Raw genomic sequence first — 17052 nt, forward strand, 5'->3', positions numbered from 1 at the left:
ATGGGGGGGCGTGTATGGGTCCTTTCGGTCTCCATGGTTTGCACGCCACGCCAGGGAGGGTTGCTTCGGGGGGGGGGGTGGGACTCTCGGAATGCAACGCTTAGGTAGGTACCCAGGAAGGGAGAGCACACAAGCGTGTGCCGCCGTCTCTTTTTCTCTCTTTAATTTATTCCCTAAAAGTCCCCCCCGACTCCTTTCCCTATGCACTGCGCTGCATTTTTTTGTTGATTTATTTTATTACTTGGATGCTAAAGTTAGTCTGGTTCTCATTCATTGATTGATTGCCATTTTATGCCTACCCGTCCATGGTCGACCTAAATCTGAATCGTTCGCGCGCCGTACTCAAAAGTACCAACAAGCCCAAGGGCACACACCTCAACCTCACTATCCGCCCTGGGTTATATCTCTTACACAGCCTCCCGCCACGCTCTTCGCCAACCTAAACCAGATTCCCTCCGGTTTATTCGTCTACTTTAAAGCGTTGTCGTTTGCTTGGCTTTGTCGTCATCCCTTTGGCCTACGGTATATACACGGCGTTGTCTGCCTCGACTCCGTCATCAAACGCTCTTTAATATCATCTTACGCAAGCAAGTCTTACTCAAACAACTTTGCTATAAAAGAAAAAACCTCAACAGTATAAAGCTTCTTTTTCATCACTAGCTTGCTTTTTCGTTTTTTTTTTATTGCTCCTCTCCGCGACCTCTCCGCAACCCAAAAGCACTTGTCAACCAACAAAAGCCACCAACCAAACACCCATTCGCATTGTTCGTCTGATAATTACCTGGTGGAAACCTCGACGGCTTCCGTCTGACCCGGCACGCACGCTCATACCTGGCCATGGGTCCGCATGCAACCTCTTGACAGTTTCGATATCAGTTGACCCGTCCCATCTCGAATCTGCCGAGCACCGATCCTCCAACTTTCGCGGCTTCGCGGACCTGGAGGGAAGCCTTGTTGACTTGTCCCCGCCATCACCGAACGCAATTGCCGGAGTCTTATAATTACCATCCATCTACCACCATTCACCCTTCCACCAATCCGCTAATAGGCCAAAAACATGGCTGGTTTAATTCCTCTTCGTCTTACCTCAGCTACGGGATCTCCTCCAGCAGCAAGTCACCGGGCCAGCATCGCAGAGTTGCCCACGCACAACATACCAGCATCAGCCCGCCCTGCGCGACACGCACGACACGCCAGCTTGGGATCCCTGGCGATCCCTGTAAGAGCTTCCAGAGCGATAAATCGTGTGTCGTCTCCCATGCTAGCTCTGCTCCCTAATCTGCCATACACGGCAGCGGAATGGAGGAGGACGATGGCCGAGATCAAGCGCCATCATGTGAGCAAAAGGTTCCGTGCCTGCTCGGCACGTTGCACCGAAATCTTGGAAAACCTCAAGGACACTGTAAGTAGGATCATCCCGACTATTCAAGATAGTCGCCTACCTTGCCCGTGTTTTTTTTTTTTTCTCCCTCTCTCTCTCTTTTATTTCGCCCGCTTACACCACTCCAGTCTTCTGTTGAACCGGCGCACTTGATCTACTTGCACTTTTATGCCGCCAACTCGTTCGAGATGTGTGCGAGGCCGTATCCGGCTACTGCCCCAGCGAGAGCTCAGCTTCTGACTCAAGCTCGCACACATTACGACGAGGCCGCAGCCCTTATCAAGGCCGCCGAGACCGCCGCGACTTCCTTGTCGCGGAGCAGCTCGCGGGCATCCGCTGGTTTTAGCGGGAGTGGCTACCACTCGCCTTCAGGGTCCATCAGCTCGGGGACCTGGTCTACGCCGTCCACAGCCTCGCCCACCAACTCTATTTGCTCTTACGACGATCTCCTTTCAAGATCTACCGATTCAACTCTGGTTCAGCGCAAGGCCAAGAAAACGGTCTCCTTCCAGCTGCCAAAGGAGGAAAAGTTTGCATTCCCCAGCGAGCCCATCATCCGTCCCGATTCGCCGACATTGGGTTTTGAGGACGCCTACTTCGCTTCTCCTATACTCAGGTCCCCTCTTCCCGAGCCGCCGAAACGCCCCGCCAGCCCCGAGTCTGCGTCAGCATGCAGCCCTGACCTTCACGCTCCCATGCCTCGGCGGTCCAGTATGCGTCACTCGCTCTCGAGCCAAAATGGCTTTGACCACTTCGACGATGATTCGCACAGAGCATCTCAGTCTGTCTACCGCTATTGTGACACGCTGTTGTCACTCAAGTACCAACTACAAGCCCACCGTTCCGACGTTGACGCCCTTCTCGGCGAATCTACCGGGCAGATGCGCAAGGAAGAGTTCATGGCCGCCATCGTCTCTGATCCAAATGCATCGATTGCCAGCGAGGAGCTCCGCGTGTTGGACCGCCAGGCGCGCATTGAAAAACTGCGACAGAACGGATGGCAACGCAAGAGGTTTGACGCTTCGCGCTACGAAAGGCTCTGCAACGATGTCTTGGCCGAGCTGTCATGAAAACCGACCACCCACTAAATCAACCAATTAACAACATTTCCTTTTATATACCCACATATCTCTCACGCACTTCACATACCTCGAAATCCATACGGCAGCATCTTGCAATGACTTACTAGAGACGAACAAGACTTGACGATCTTGTTCGATTTGGACGATTTGATACCATCATGTTTTCCTTTCTGAGTTTCTATCTCCTTTGTCAGCGTCTACCACGCACCACACCCTATATTACTACTGCACACACGTGCAATTTTCTTTCATGTCTTATGTTTGGAACGTGTACAAACACCCTTGTTACAAAAAGTCCGGCGCATCGATCTTGGTTGCACTCTGGTAGCCCTAGTTTAAAAAGTAACAGTAAACGTAATTGCTCTAAACAAACAAAACAAATTCAAATTCAAATTCATATTCCGCTTCTGTGCATAACTCTGTTACACGTGCACAAACTCCCCATGCTTCTCAGCCCCGGTGGACATGTCCACTTAAGGACGGGTTGCGTCTACATGTGTGCTTCTGGCCGCCAACATCAAATGAAGGTCATTAAACAATCCTAATGGCATCAGCTTCGATACAGTCAAAATATTATGAAGGCACCAAAAATAACTCGGACAATTTGCAACTTTTTGTTTCCATGCCACCCGTTCGCCCAACCTACCTGTAGCAGCGCACAGTCGCGCAAATATAGACAGACGTACAAGCCGTTGGCCAAAATTGCAGCATCTTGACATTAGAACCGCATAAATTCTCAATTTCCAGGGGAAAAAAATACCTTGTTCGATACTCACCCCCTTTTCGCGAACTGTCAATTAACAAAGGGAAACCCACGATGGTGGCTGTGCGAGGCGAGGGGACGAAAAATCCCCCCCTCTTTTCGCCAATCTCGCCGTTGCCGAGAAATCGCGATAAATCCGGGAAAAAAAGAAAACCAAGAACAGTCCTTGGCTAACCCAGTTGCTATCCGCTTGTTTTTTTTTTTTTTNNAAAAAAAAAAAAGAAAAAAAAAAAACCATCGAGATGAGCAATGATGAACTTTGACCAAGCAAAAATCCTGTTTTTTTTGTCTTTTTCTAGCTTCTCCCCACCGAACCATCAAGTTGTACAGACACGCCCCCGACGTGGACAACAACAACCCCCCCAAAAAAAAAAGGCCGCAATGATCGACGACCGGGTACGGTAACTTGACCAAGTACCACGTCGTTGGATTTGGGGCTGCGCCTTCCCGGGGTGTGGTTTGACGGGATTGGAGCTCGTCATTTTGGCAAAAGATCGGTTCGGCGCGGCTGTGTTATGCCCTACCCGAATATCCCAAGGACCCGGAAATGGATGAATGGGCTGTGCTTGTTTGGCGCCCGGGGCTTGCGGGGGGGTTCTTTCAGATTGGACGTTCATGCGATGGCATGCTCGTTTGAATGTTACACATTATTTTAATCATTCAATAGCCCATTCGCACATTTTATGCGCATCTCATTGTTCAATGTATAAAGGATCCTGTGTTTCTCTTATAAGAAAGACTAAAGTAATTTGCACACAATTGGTTTATCTTTTATGCTTGATTTGCGCAATTGCGCAAACTATCGCATTGAACAACCAATATTAAGCACTGGCGCATTCACGCCCCAGAAGGTTTCCAGCGCCGGAAAACAGCAGATTAACATAAAAATAATAAAAATAAAAAAGACAATGCTGCCTCAACCAAGCCCCAAGGATATTCGTTCCAGCTGGAGAAAGCAGCAAGATGAAAGACAAAACGGTAACTTTGAAATATTGAAATATCGCTAAAAGATGACGCAGGTATCCTATCACATCGACTCCCCGGTGACACGTCTACCCATATCTCTCTGCGAGGACGGATCTCAACTACAATGCTGCAAACCGTCATTCAATCCCAGAAACTACCCAGATACGCAAACAACAAGCCCAAAGCAGGCAAAGTAAACCCTACCCCACCTAAAACGGTAAAGTAGTCAAGAAAGGCAAAAGGGCAAAGGACAAAGGCTGCATTAAAAGAGACGCCGTTGAAGAGCAACCTAAGCGCTCCTCCTTCATGAACCAGTGAAGCTCTTCCTGCGAGCTTCCTTCTCTACCTCCTCCGCTACCTTGAGCGTCTCCTCTTGCGTCTTCATCTCCCTGACCTTGGCCAACACCACCTCGCGGAAGATTGCACCCTTGACCGCCTTTGACATGGTCTTCTTCTCCCCCGGCTTGAACAGTCCGCTGCCACCAGGCGATCCTGCACTGCCCTGTGACGCATCTGCCGCATCGACCGCGTCGTCCGGCATGTCCGTGTTGTCGAAGTCTTCTTCCTGGAGCTTGAGCGTCTGGATGCGGTTCGCCAGCTTGACCATCTCGATGCCACGTCGAAGTCGCGCCTTCGCCATGAAGGACTTAATTTCGGGCAGCAAGTTGTGGTCCGTTGCATTCTCGCCGCTGAGCCACGGGTGCCTGAGAGCTTGCTATATAGTGACACCGAATTAGCAGTCCGTCATCCCACTGAAAAGCGCAAAGGACAAAACTGAACTTACACCGCTGGTCGCACGATCGTCTGGGTTGGCCTGCAGCAGAGACCTGATAAAGTTCTTTGCGTCCTCGCTCACGTCTCGCCAATACCTATCATGGAATGTTACCTGTGCATTGGAGCATTCCTCAATAAGATCCTGAAGGCCCTCGGATCGGAACGGAGAATAACCGCAGAGTAGTGTGTATGTGATGACACCCATGGACCACATGTCGACTGGCTTTCCATGTCCCTTCTTCATCATGACCTCGGGAGCTGCATACCCAAAAGAGCCAGCCATAGTTGTCAGGACCTCGTCCCTGCTGTCTAGCATCTTGGCGATACCAAAGTCTGCCAGGACCAGATCCGAGTCGGGCGCTTTGCTCAGGTAAAGTAGGTTCTCGGGTTTGAGATCTATCATTCAAAAAGGCTTGCCATCAGTCATCCATGTATATTGCCAACTGAAGTTGCTTCAACGCTCTTCACACCCGATTGCGCCGCCTGCCACCCAAGACCTCTTCTGATGCTTACCTCTATGGACAACGTTCTTGCTGTGTAGGTAATCTACGGCACCAAGAACCTGTTTGATGGTTTGTGAGGCATCCTTTTCCGTAAACTTGCCCTGCTCGCAAATACGATCGAAAAGCTCGCCTCCGGTCGCCAGTTCGGTCACAATGTAGTACTTGTCCTATAGAACAGCGATATTGGTGTGTCGTCAGTTACTTATCACTTTGTATCACTTTGTTTAGGGGAGCTTTGCGGCAGCCTCTAGAGTACTGACTCTCGACTCGAACCAGTCCACAAACCGAACGATGTGCGGATGCTGCAGTCGCTGGAGCATTTCGAGCTCATCGTACACCATGCGTTCGTTGCCCTTGACATTCTTCTTCAGAATGATCTTGATGGCGACCTTGCCGGTCTGTCCCTCCGCTTCTCTGACGATGCCATATGTGCCAGCCCCGAGGGTTTTGCCGAATCGGTATTTTGATCTATGGACGCGGTAGGAGAGAGTGGGTTAGAGCGCGCCGCGAGCACACACATTGAGAGAATGTCGCTGCTTACTTCTTGTCGTAGCTCTCTGGCTGGCCATGCAGGCGGTTGAGCATACCAGAGACTGCCAAAAACACAACAATGGTCAGTGAGCAAACTTTCAAAGAAAACCAGGCCATAAGAAGCGAGCGGGAAGCAGAATAAGACCTCGTCAGGTATACGCACAGCTCATCGTGTAGGCACTATGTTGAGCGTCGCCTGGTTGTGGCGCTCCGAATGTATCGGCTCACGAGGAACCAACTTGACCAGTCTGGAATTGGTCGCGGGGGTGCGACAGGACAGTCTTTGATCCGGGGCGTATTGCTCTAAACAGTCGTAGCCGGAAGACCAGCGAGGAAAATGTCCAATTCTGACCTTTCGCGAAGGAGCCAATGGAAGCAGTGTTTCAGGCACAGAACAAGTGCGGCGGGTAGCTGCTTACGGCGAGCCAGCGACTATGAGATGAATGCGTCTGGTGGACTTATCTTCCAGGAAACAGGTGGAGGGGTGGTATGGCAGCAGCTTGGCAACGTAGGTAGATACCTATAGTGCCGCACCTCCCACGTACGTTGGTAAAGTAATGTCAAACAAGACAGGTAGGTAGTAAGGCAGACAGATGAATTGGGCACATTCGAGGATACTATAGATTCCTGGAGGAAGTGGAGGGGTGGTTCTGTTCGTGTGAACCAAATCAGGGATTGGCGTAACGCCTGGTCTTTGCGTCTTGGACCGGGGGCAGTAGGGTGGGATGCGGCTGGGCAGCCACCTCTTTGTTAGGTACTTTGTAGGTAAGGCAGTGGAGATAAGTTGGACGGTAAAAGTTTACTAGTAGGTGAAGCATTAGGCGCGCGACACGTGATTGATCATTCTAACCAGCCTAGTCTACAGTAGTCCTAGGACATATTGTAAATGTGCAGACTCAAGGCTCTATTGTTTGCATAAAGAAGGGAGACGATTGAGTTAAGTGTCCAATGTGATAAGTGCAGCCTGGCGCGCAGCCGAAAGCAAGGCAGCTCCCAAAGGCTCGAGACGCCCTCAATTGAACGGTTGCCCAATACCCCGCGCTAGAGCAGCTCAGCCCCTGCCCGCCAGGAACCGCGGCAGCTCCGCAGTAACAATTAGCTTGAGAGTGGAGGGGTCAATCTCGCTCCCCGCTATGGAAAACCCAGGCAGGGTGCAAGGGAGGAAGGATTTCGCCTCTGCAATTTTGAGCTGGGTAAATCCATCTTACGGCATGCCTATATACGGAATTAGCTCTCCTGTAATTAATTATCTTGTTACACATGTTACATACGCTACATATACGGTATACCTTAGCTTCGAGTACCGTATTTCCCAGCCCATGAGAGCCCACTATGTACAGTACTCCAATAGCACAGTCGCGGTGGCAGTGCCGGATCCCCTCCACTTCCATTTATATCCAGAACCTCATCCTTTTGCCTGCTGAGTCAAATTATTTGGAAATTCAAACCCAGCACAAACAGAGATGGGAAACAGTTTCAGCTCGCCCATCAGCAACGAGTAGGTAAGCATAGATAGAGTATTTGCGACCAACGCGACCCTGACAACCAAAGACCCCACCGCGGGGCCATACGTGGATCGGGGTAAAGAACCAGGAGACGTCATTTGGATTGGCAGGTGCCGTAGTTTGGCGAAACAATTCTTCCCTTCCTGCACTGCAATACTGCCAACCTCGCGTGGACCGAGAACGATCGCCGGGTTATCAATATCAAACCTATCAAAATCATCCTCCTTTTTTGGCATCAATCTTGGATCACATATAATTTGATTTGATATCTTGGAAGAGGGCGGTTTCTTTGGCGCCCTTGACGCTGTGCCGCACCTTGTCTAAAATCGACGTGCACATAACAAGAAGCAACAAAACCTTTGCCAAGATATTAGCTCAGGCACTTGCCTTCTAGAAGTGTTTGTTGGTGACTTAATACCGCCATTCGCTGCTTGAAGTTGGTCTCGCTGGTTGAGACTGCCCCGTCTTATCTGTCAATAATATTTATTGGCGCGACGACTGAATGAAGCTGGGCTAGACGTTTCTTGCTGCAAGATACTACCTCGCCCATCCAAGAAAAAAAAAAAAAAAAAAAAAAAAAAAAGTCTTGAGCTAGTCATTTTGCCGCCTCCCTCACACTGCCACGACAGAATTGTCCGCTGTGTACGCTTGTCTCTCGGCTTGCCATTCCGAACCCCTCGCACCATCAAGCAACGGCCACCCGCCTGATAGGAAGCGCAGCATCTCCGACACCATAGATTGCCCGCCTGATTCTGTATAACTGGCGGGTTTGTACAGAATTCTGCGTCGCTGCTGCGACCACTCGACCACCCTGGAGCAATGGCGGCCAGCTTTGCGAACAAGCGGTTGAGTAAGGAGCTGATCAAGGTTTGTTCTAGTTTCCGGGCTACACATTGAGCACGCTCTGTCTACGTAACCTAATACGGGATTCCACGCCTTACAGATCAAAGAAAGTTTACCTCCTGGCATTCTTCTCATCAGTGCCGACAACTTCGAGGAGTGGTTATTAGACATAAAAGTTCTGGACAACAACCCCCTTTATGCCAACGAGACGTACAGGCTGAAGTTCAGATTCAGCTCATCTTATCCGATAGGTTAGTTCCGGTCGCAACAAATGAAATATCACGCATTCGCGTGCGATACTGTCGGAACCAAACGTGGCGGTCTTTGCGTTCCCAGTTTTGCTAATGACTTGGCATGACAGAGCCGCCCGAGGTCGTCTTTACTAAGCTACCAGACCGCCCGATACCCATGCACCCGCACATATACTCCAACGGCATCATCTGTTTAGATCTTCTGGGACAACAGGGATGGTCACCAGTACAGAATGTGGAGAGCGTTTGCATGAGCCTACAGTCTATGCTCACGGGCAATACCAAAAATGAGCGACCGCCAGGGGATGAAGAGTTCGTGCGAAGCAATAGGGCACGGCCGAGAGACATCGATTTCTACTACCACGATAACACCGTCTGATTGACAGTATGGTTGGCGGCAAGATGGCCCGAGGTCGGCGACCCTGGTATCACTAGTCGCGTGTTACCGACTGCATCGGTCGGAATGGTTGACCACTCTGCTTACTGGCGATTTACTACATTCGGGGTACCTCATTGGACTAGCGTGTCTTTAACGCGGCGCATGGGTGTTGTCGTTTTCTAAAGCCGAGAATGATCATAATGACTATGCGACGAGAGATTTTGCATGCATGAGATTGAGTTCTACAAGAATCTTGCAGGGTTGCGAAGAGGTCACGTCGCCTTTGATCAAGAAATGAAGCAGGCATACATGGCACCAAGCGTTATTTAGTCGAACCGGGCTCCTTGACATTGCAAATGCTCTTTGAAAAACCTAGATGGGGAGGATTTCGTGAAATGAACAAATACAAGCCCAGAAGAAGACCTTTATAGTCATTCACAATACATCAAACTTTAATTCACCGTGTCAAATGTTACTTTTGACAGGTACAGGTTGTGCCATGGGCCTGAGGCATTTAGGTGGCGGCTTGTCGTCTGGCCTGTGGACTGCCGTCCCCGCTCAGGCCTGGGCTGGGCGGCAAGCCGCACCACGTGCAGTGATGTCAACTCCCCAGACGGAGCTTCCCAATTCTCAATCGAAACGTACGCCAACGATTAAGTTGTCGGTAGGAATCGCCTGCCGCCCTCCGCTCCGTACCGCATGGAGGGCTCGTCATGGCTCCTCATGTGGCATTTGACACCGATCAGGTCAGAGATAAGGCTCGTAAAGACCTGCTCTACCTGCTGGAAGGAGTGAGTTTACTTCCCGCGCCAATCCATATCTACAGGTTCAAACAATCTTCACAGCTAGCAACCCGATCGATTGCTGACTCGGAGCTCCTAGGTCCGCGGTAAGAAAAATCTCGTGATTGAAAAGAGCCTCGCCGGCCCTATTGGCCTCATCGTCAAGGTCTCTACCTTGCAAGACTACGGCGTCGACAAGTTCTTCTTTTTGGAAAGTAAAAACGCCAGCACCAGCCAGCGCAATGTCGTTTTCATTGCGAGAGGCGAATGCGCCCGTAATGCACAGGAAATCGCAGGTCAGTCTCGTATTCACCGATTTTTGCCTTTGATCGAGAGGCTACTCCCCAGCGTTTGCGCAAAGCTCAAACTCTATGCTATCGTCATGGCCTCTGTGGTTATGCTAGCCCTCACTTGATGGGCAGCACATGATGAGCACGTGGGCATCCGCACCCTCCGGGTATATCATACTGATGCCAAAACTACAAACAGATGAGATCCGACGACTGCACCGCGAAAGCCAGACTGGGCATGAATTCCACATATTCTGGGTCCCCCGGCGGACCACCATGTCTGATAAGTTACTGGAAGAGGCCGGGGTGCTCGGCGATGTGAACATTTCGGAGCTTCCGTTATACTTCTTCCCGCTCGAACGGGATGTGCTATCACTGGAGCTCGAAGACTCATTCAGAGACCTTTTCCTAGCCAACGACCCCACGCCCAATTACTTGCTCGCACGTGCTCTGATGGGCATTCAACAGAGACATGGCCTGTTCCCACGAATAATCGGCAAGGGTGACAACGCCAGACGTGTGGCTGAGATGCTATCGCGGATGCGCCAGGAGCTCTTGGCAGGCGAGGATGTGAGCGACAAGATCGGGCTCAACCCTAGTACGACAATGGAGAGCGTTATAATAATCGACCGAGAAGTCGACCCCGTGACTCCTCTGCTTACACAGTTGACATATGAGGGTCTGATCGACGAGGTCTTTGAGATCCAGCACAATCAGACAGAAGTGGACTCCACTGTCGTCGGTGTGCCACCACAGTCAGCAGCACAAAACAATTCTACTGCCCCAACCTCAAACTCGACGGGGAGGAAACGAAAAATTCAGCTCGACTCGTCCGATAAGCTCTTTGACCAATTGAGGAACGCCAACTTTGCCACAGTTGGCCCTCTACTGAACAAAATAGCACGTCGTTTACAGAGCGACTACGATAGTAGGCACGCGACCAAGACCACCGCTGAACTGAAATCTTTTGTCCAGAAGCTGCCGGGTTACCAGGCCGAACAGGCGAGCTTAAAGGTACACACAGGCCTAGCAGAGGAAATAATCAGCCATGCGCGCACCGACCTGTTTCGAAAACTCCTTGAGGTCGAGCAGAACCTCGCGTATGGCTTCGAACCATCGCTCGAAGCAATTGAAGAACTCATTGCGTGCGACACCCCGCTTCCCAAAGTCCTCAGACTGCTCTGCATACATTCCTGTCTGTCGGGAGGGATACTTGTGAAGGACTTTGAGTTCCTTAAGAGATTGGTGCTAGAAGGCTATGGCTACCAGCATCTGCTCACGTTACACAATCTCGAGAAATTACAGCTCTTCCTTTCTCGTACATCGCCTCTGGCGCAAATGATTCCCATGACAGGAGCAAGTCACGGCGCGACAGGCACCAAGACCAACTACACCTACCTTCGAAAGCAGCTCCGCCTCAACGTCGAGGAAGTAAATGATAACGATCCGACCGATATTGCGTACACATACTGTGGATATGCTCCGCTTTCGATTCGACTAGTGCAGTGCATACTACAGAAGCAATACCTTCTTTCCATTACAAAGGGCGGCAGTAGTGTGGTGCCTGGCGCCGCGGGTGTCGTCGGCGGGGCTCAAGGGTGGAAGGGCTTCGATGATGCCGTCAAGCACGCCAGAGGGCCTACTTTTGACGAGGTGCAAAAGGGTGAGGATAAAGCGGTCAAGGCGCGAGCGCTGCTGTCGGGGAGCGTGGAGAAGCGGACCGTATTTGTGGTTCTCGTAGGTGGCATAACTTTCACCGAAATCGCAGCGTTGCGGTTTATCGCAAAAAAAGAAGAAGGTATGAACTCGAACCCAGCGCTTAACTGCAGCCATCCACCTGTAGCCGTCCTAGAGCTTGGCTAACCTGTTACCGTACTCGATCACAGCTCGGTTGAACATTGTTATCTGCACGACCTCGATAATAAGCGGAAACAAAATCATGGCGGCCGCGATAGAGAAAGAAAGTTTTGGCAAAAGAGCGGATTCAATACAAACCACTGCGGAACAACAGGCATGATGAATGATAACCAACCTGGATTGGAGCGGAAGTGCACCAATCATAGGTACATACATACGTACTGAGACAAACACCCGGTCGCATTAAATTTATACTTTGTGCCGGGTGTCGATAATGGAAAGACCAGATAACATAAATCTTTAAGAGATGTGATTGTTTTGAATTTGCCGATTCGTTAAGTCTGCAATTGTCATGATGGGTATTAAACTAGTTTTATCTGGATCATCTGTAATAGTAATAGTAGTAGTGTCCCTGGGACTCACGTGATGTTGATGGCAAATTTGCGAGTCGATTCCCCGGCAGCCCTTGAAGGCTAATGGCCTGACCTTACAGCACAGTCCTGTCCCTATCGTGCCGGGTCTTTATAGCGAATTAATCATTGAGCAGCCAATTTTCTTACCCATTTTGCAATATCAGCTAATTGAGACGATAAGTATATCAACAAACTCGGCTTCTTCCGCTGCTCTGAGCAGTCCCCAGCCTCTGCAGACTAGCGGTTGAAAAGCGAGGTTGCCTGTCCTGATCCCAGTCAGTCCCCCCCGCCCAGGCCAACGCAGCCAAGTCACTGCCTTTCTTTGCTCTAAGCCAAAACCCATCGTACGACGGGGCCTTTTTTCCATCACATATTTTCGATTTGAGGACGTATATGTCATTTTGAACACTCAATTTTATACTGACGCATGCTCTACGCAGCTCTTTTGAATCCTGCTGTATTACAATCACAGCAGCAGACCGATGGTCGTCGAGATTTTCTTGCTATCGCGGTGGATTCAAGGCGGAATTGGTGCGAGGGTTGCAGTTGCAGAGCCGCTCCAAGTTGATAAGAATTCCACGCTTTGACATCCTGATATATATAAAGTCCATCCATCTACCAATTCGACGTCACCCCTCCAGACCAGCTCAATCAGGAGAGCAGCCGAGTGTACACAATGGACGGAGGGGTCAAGAGGCGGTTGAGGAATTCCACCGGGTCGGGGAGGGATATCCCGTCCAAAGGGGCCAAGGACTCGATCCAACTCGGTGACCCCTTGTCGGCGTCAACTCCACCTCGGTCATCGCGAGGGACATCCAAAAAATCATCCAACCCATCGCCGTCGATGCGATCTCGGCGGCTGGCTGCGAGGTCGTCGCCCACTGCACAGCCGGAACCGGCTCAGCTGCCGCCGGCGTCAACTTCTGCACCTTCGGGCCTGGTCAGCGTGAGAAGTGTATCAGTTGCTAGCACCGAGGATGCGTCCGAGATCATCGTCAAGACGGGTGCTGCTGAGATGACAAGTTCCGAAGATTCCATGGTCTCCACGCCGCTGGGGACTGACAGGTATGTTCATTTATAGTATTTATTCCGTCAACACACACGTGGTACCCTGCTTTACCTGGGCTGTGGTTGAGCTGTGTCTCGTATATTCCATATCGTGTGTTTGCCCTTCGAGCCTCACAGTTGTCCCCATCCTGGCCCCTATCTATCAAGCCACCTGAATTGGCTGCAAAATCACATGCAACCACTCCATGCATGATTAGCTGTATACTCTGGACCCCCCTGCTTTATTTATTTACTTATTTGGTTCTTGTTTTCCGTTCATATCCCAATCATGTTACTCAGTCGACTTGGTGTTTATGGGCTGACCTCATGGCAGCCCCCCATCGATGGAGGATCCTCTTCCCACGCTCAAGCCATCCCCGTCAGCAATGGCTGGAGAAGACGACGGCCCCTCATATTCGAGATGCATGTCAGAACTGAGCGATCAGTCAGAGCTGTCCTCCGTCCCTTCTTCCCTATCTAGTAAAGCCACAACACCCATTGACCTTGACCGTCCCGAGCCGCCGGTCCCGCCTGTGCCACTGGTCCCTGCGGCCCCTGAGATATCGAAGCCCTCAGCCCCGTCCCCCGAGCCCACCAGGGAGGAGGCCCAACCTCCTCCCGAGAGTGTGCGTCCCATTGAGTCTATGCAGCCGCCGCCAACACAGCCGGCCCCGCGGCCAGCCAAGTTCAGGATAAAATATGGGCAGAACAAGAAATATGATCTCAGACCGAGAACTTCGATCCCAACCGACGTTTCCACTCAGGAGTATGCCATACAGTGCATCGCGGCTGCCGAGTCGTCGAGACTGAACCCATACGCGCTTCATCCAGACGAGTATTTGATGCTTAGGGACCATATCAGTCAAGCACAGATAACCACGTACTTGAACCTCAGGAATGGAATATTGAGGCTATGGGTGCGAAACCCCACATTCGCCTTGACGCGGGAAGAGGCTATCGGTTGCGCTAAGGATAGCCGCTGGTTTGACGTCGCAAGTGTCTGTTTTGACTGGCTTGTACGAGAAGGGTACATCAACTTTGGCTGCTGCGAAGTGCGTCCCCTCCGGTCCAGACCCGGAGCTGCCGGCGTTCCAACCAAACAAAAGACTATTGTCGTGATTGGGGCAGGCCTTTCGGGCCTAGGCTGTGCTCGACAGTTACAGGGCTTGTTCGCACAATACGCCAGGCGATTTCGCGAGCGAGGTGAGTTGCTGCCAAAGGTAGTGGTGCTAGAGGGCAGGTCTAGAATTGGTGGAAGGGTCTACTCGCGACCTTTTAGAACGGCACCGCCCGTTCAAGGGAATGGCTCCCCGAGGCGATACACTGCCGAGATGGGAGGCATGATTATCACTGGGTTCGATCGGGGAAATCCGATAAACATTCTAATTCGCGGTCAGCTGGGTCTCGGCTGTCATGCGCTTCGATCAGATCTCAATCTGGTCAATATTTACGACACCAACGGCAAGCCTTTCGATTCGGATCGAGACATGCTGATCGACAAGCTCTACAATCACTGCATCGAAAGGGTTGCAGAGTACAAATGGAAGCTGCCGCTGCCCAAGTTGCTGGAAGGCAAGCGAGACTTGATTGACGAGGGCAAAGACAGCTGGGCAGAAGTCCACAAGACTATCAGCTACGTGGAAGAGACGGCAGCGGCACAGCCGCAAGCCCCGTCAGTGGCCGAACAGAACATCGCACCCAGGGTCGACCTAGTTCCAGTCTCGTCAGACCGAGCGACGGGTCGGGTTCATCTGGAGCCTGGAACACCTGCGGCGCACAAAGCAGCACACGCCGTAAAACTGCTGGGCTGGAATCTGAAGCAAGGCGTTAATGATGACGCCGATATTGACATTGGACCGGCCGTCAATGCCCCGGATGCTACGTTCGGGTCGGTCCTCGATGAGACAATCATGCAGTTCAAGGACATCGTGGACCTCAACTCTCAGGACATGAGGATGTTCAACTGGCATGTTGCCAATCTTGAATACAGCAACGCTACCAACGTTCACCAACTGAGCCTTAGGGGCTGGGATATCGACATGGGCAACGAGTGGGAAGGCAAGCATACCATGGTGGTTGGAGGCTATCAAAGCTTGGCACTTGGTCTTGCCCAGATTCCTTCATCTTTGGACATACAGTACAAAAAGGTGGTCAAGGCCATCAGGAGAAAACCATCCAACGAAGATTCTCTCCCTGCCGATGAACAGCCAGGATATAAGATTGAGCTGGAGGATAGCACCAGCATAGATGCAGACTACGTTGTCAACACTATTCCGCTCGGCGTGCTCAAACACGGCGACATAACGTTCGACCCGCCACTGCCATCCTGGAAGGCAGACGCCATTGAGCGTCTCGGTTTTGGAGTGCTGAACAAGGTCGTGCTTGTGTACGACCAACCTTTCTGGGAAGAGGACAAGGACATATTCGGGGTGCTGCGCGCACCTCAGAGTCGATCAAGTCTGCACCCGAAGGACTATTCGTCAGGGAGAGGACGATTCTTTCAGTGGTTCAATGTGACCAACACCAGTGGCATGCCTACTTTGCTTGCGTTGATGGCTGGCGATGCCGCCTTTGACACGGAAAAGACCCCGAACGATGATCTGGTTGCGGAGGCCACTGAGGTACTGCGATCCATCTTTGGTAAATCTGTGCCTCAACCAAGGGAGTCAATCATCACCCGCTGGGCCTCAGATAGGTTCGCCCGCGGTAGCTACTCATCTGCAGGCCCCCGCATGCAGCTGGAGGATTACGACCTCATGTCGCGTCCCATCGACAGGTTGTATTTTGCAGGAGAACATACCAGCGCGACGCATCCCGCCACTGTCCACGGAGCTTACATGTCCGGCCTAAGGGCTGCAGCCGAGGTCCTCAACGACATGCTTGGACCCATAGAGGTGCAGACGCCCCTGATCGTTCCCAAGGAGACTGGTACGACTTCTACACTTCTCAAGCGCAAGTCGACTGCTGATCAGGTCCGGGATCCGCAAAAGGAGGCCGAGGAGGCATGGCAGGTTCGACTTTGGGAGCATCAATGGTCTCTCCTAGGCGATCACCCATTGGAGCCTGCCAAAGTCGCAGTTAAGGCGCACTTGCTCTTCTCCAAGGCCAACACAGAGGCGGCAAGGCAGAGGTGCCTCGAGGGGCGTCGGCCTGGCAAGGGTCCTCCCACGGCCCATGAGGTCCGTGCAATGGCCAGCAAGATGTGGAACGCAGCCTCTGAGGAGGAAAGGCGGCCGTTCCTTGAGCAAGTTGCGGCGCTCAAGGAAGCGCACGTTAAGGCAGTGGCAGAATGGAAGGAAAAGTCCATCGAATGGAACAAGCAGGCCCTTGAGATTGCGGCCAATTTTGAAAAAAATAATCCAAAACCCACAGCCAACATCAACGCCGTCGTCAGCCCCAGCAATGTTAAGGATGATATCAAAGCATCAATACCCGCTGCTGCGCCGCCAACTGTGGAGGAGGCTGGTCATCAAGTCAAGAAGCTTGCGGTCGAGAAGGTCGACTTGAAAGAGGATGGAGACGTCGAAATGGCGAGTTGACATCTGAGCTTTCAAAGCTTCACTTGTTTGTTTCAAGTTTCTTGGTGGCCCTCGTCTCCGTTTTCCCTATTCCATGTTGTTTTGTTCCGTGATTGGATTGTTTGCAGACATTAGGTGTCTTTTGTTTTCTTTCTAGAGCGGTTCAA

The 17052-nt window shown here is 51.4% G+C and overlaps 5 protein-coding genes across 5 annotated transcripts; 4 read left to right on the forward strand and 1 right to left on the reverse strand.

Annotated features, from left to right (window-relative positions):
* Window positions 1-1057: 1057 nt before the first annotated feature.
* PpBr36_07684 (uncharacterized protein) lies at window positions 1058-2451 on the forward strand (the record flags this gene model as incomplete). The annotated part of the gene is made up of 2 exons (XM_029894819.1): window positions 1058-1402; window positions 1510-2451. 2 exons carry the CDS (start codon window positions 1058-1060, stop codon window positions 2449-2451), a joined length of 1287 nt encoding a protein of 428 aa, XP_029748109.1.
* Window positions 2452-3007: 556 nt separating this feature from the next.
* PpBr36_07685 (uncharacterized protein) lies at window positions 3008-3360 on the forward strand (the record flags this gene model as incomplete). The annotated part of the gene is made up of 2 exons (XM_029894820.1): window positions 3008-3111; window positions 3270-3360. 2 exons carry the CDS (start codon window positions 3008-3010, stop codon window positions 3358-3360), a joined length of 195 nt encoding a protein of 64 aa, XP_029748108.1.
* A 1136-nt stretch (window positions 3361-4496) lies between these two features.
* PpBr36_07686 (uncharacterized protein) lies at window positions 4497-6170 on the reverse strand (the record flags this gene model as incomplete). The annotated part of the gene is made up of 6 exons (XM_029894821.1): window positions 4497-4907; window positions 4977-5362; window positions 5480-5636; window positions 5730-5937; window positions 6011-6062; window positions 6164-6170. 6 exons carry the CDS (start codon window positions 6168-6170, stop codon window positions 4497-4499), a joined length of 1221 nt encoding a protein of 406 aa, XP_029748111.1.
* Window positions 6171-8324: 2154 nt separating this feature from the next.
* Window positions 8325-8978, forward strand: PpBr36_07687 (uncharacterized protein; the record flags this gene model as incomplete). Its single annotated transcript, XM_029894822.1, has 3 exons — window positions 8325-8372; window positions 8449-8599; window positions 8710-8978. 3 exons carry the CDS (start codon window positions 8325-8327, stop codon window positions 8976-8978), a joined length of 468 nt encoding a protein of 155 aa, XP_029748110.1.
* A 713-nt stretch (window positions 8979-9691) lies between these two features.
* On the forward strand, window positions 9692-16906 carry PpBr36_07688 (uncharacterized protein; the record flags this gene model as incomplete). Its single annotated transcript, XM_029894823.1, has 5 exons — window positions 9692-9769; window positions 9861-10056; window positions 10250-11848; window positions 12962-13385; window positions 13702-16906. The coding sequence occupies 5 exons, from the start codon at window positions 9692-9694 to the stop codon at window positions 16904-16906; spliced, it is 5502 nt and encodes a 1833-aa protein (XP_029748113.1).
* Between the last annotated feature and the right edge of the window lie 146 nt (window positions 16907-17052).

Source organism: Pyricularia pennisetigena, chromosome 1 (genome assembly GCF_004337985.1).
Source record: "Pyricularia pennisetigena strain Br36 chromosome 1, whole genome shotgun sequence".
NCBI classification, from domain to species: Eukaryota; Fungi; Ascomycota; class Sordariomycetes; order Magnaporthales; family Pyriculariaceae; genus Pyricularia; species Pyricularia pennisetigena.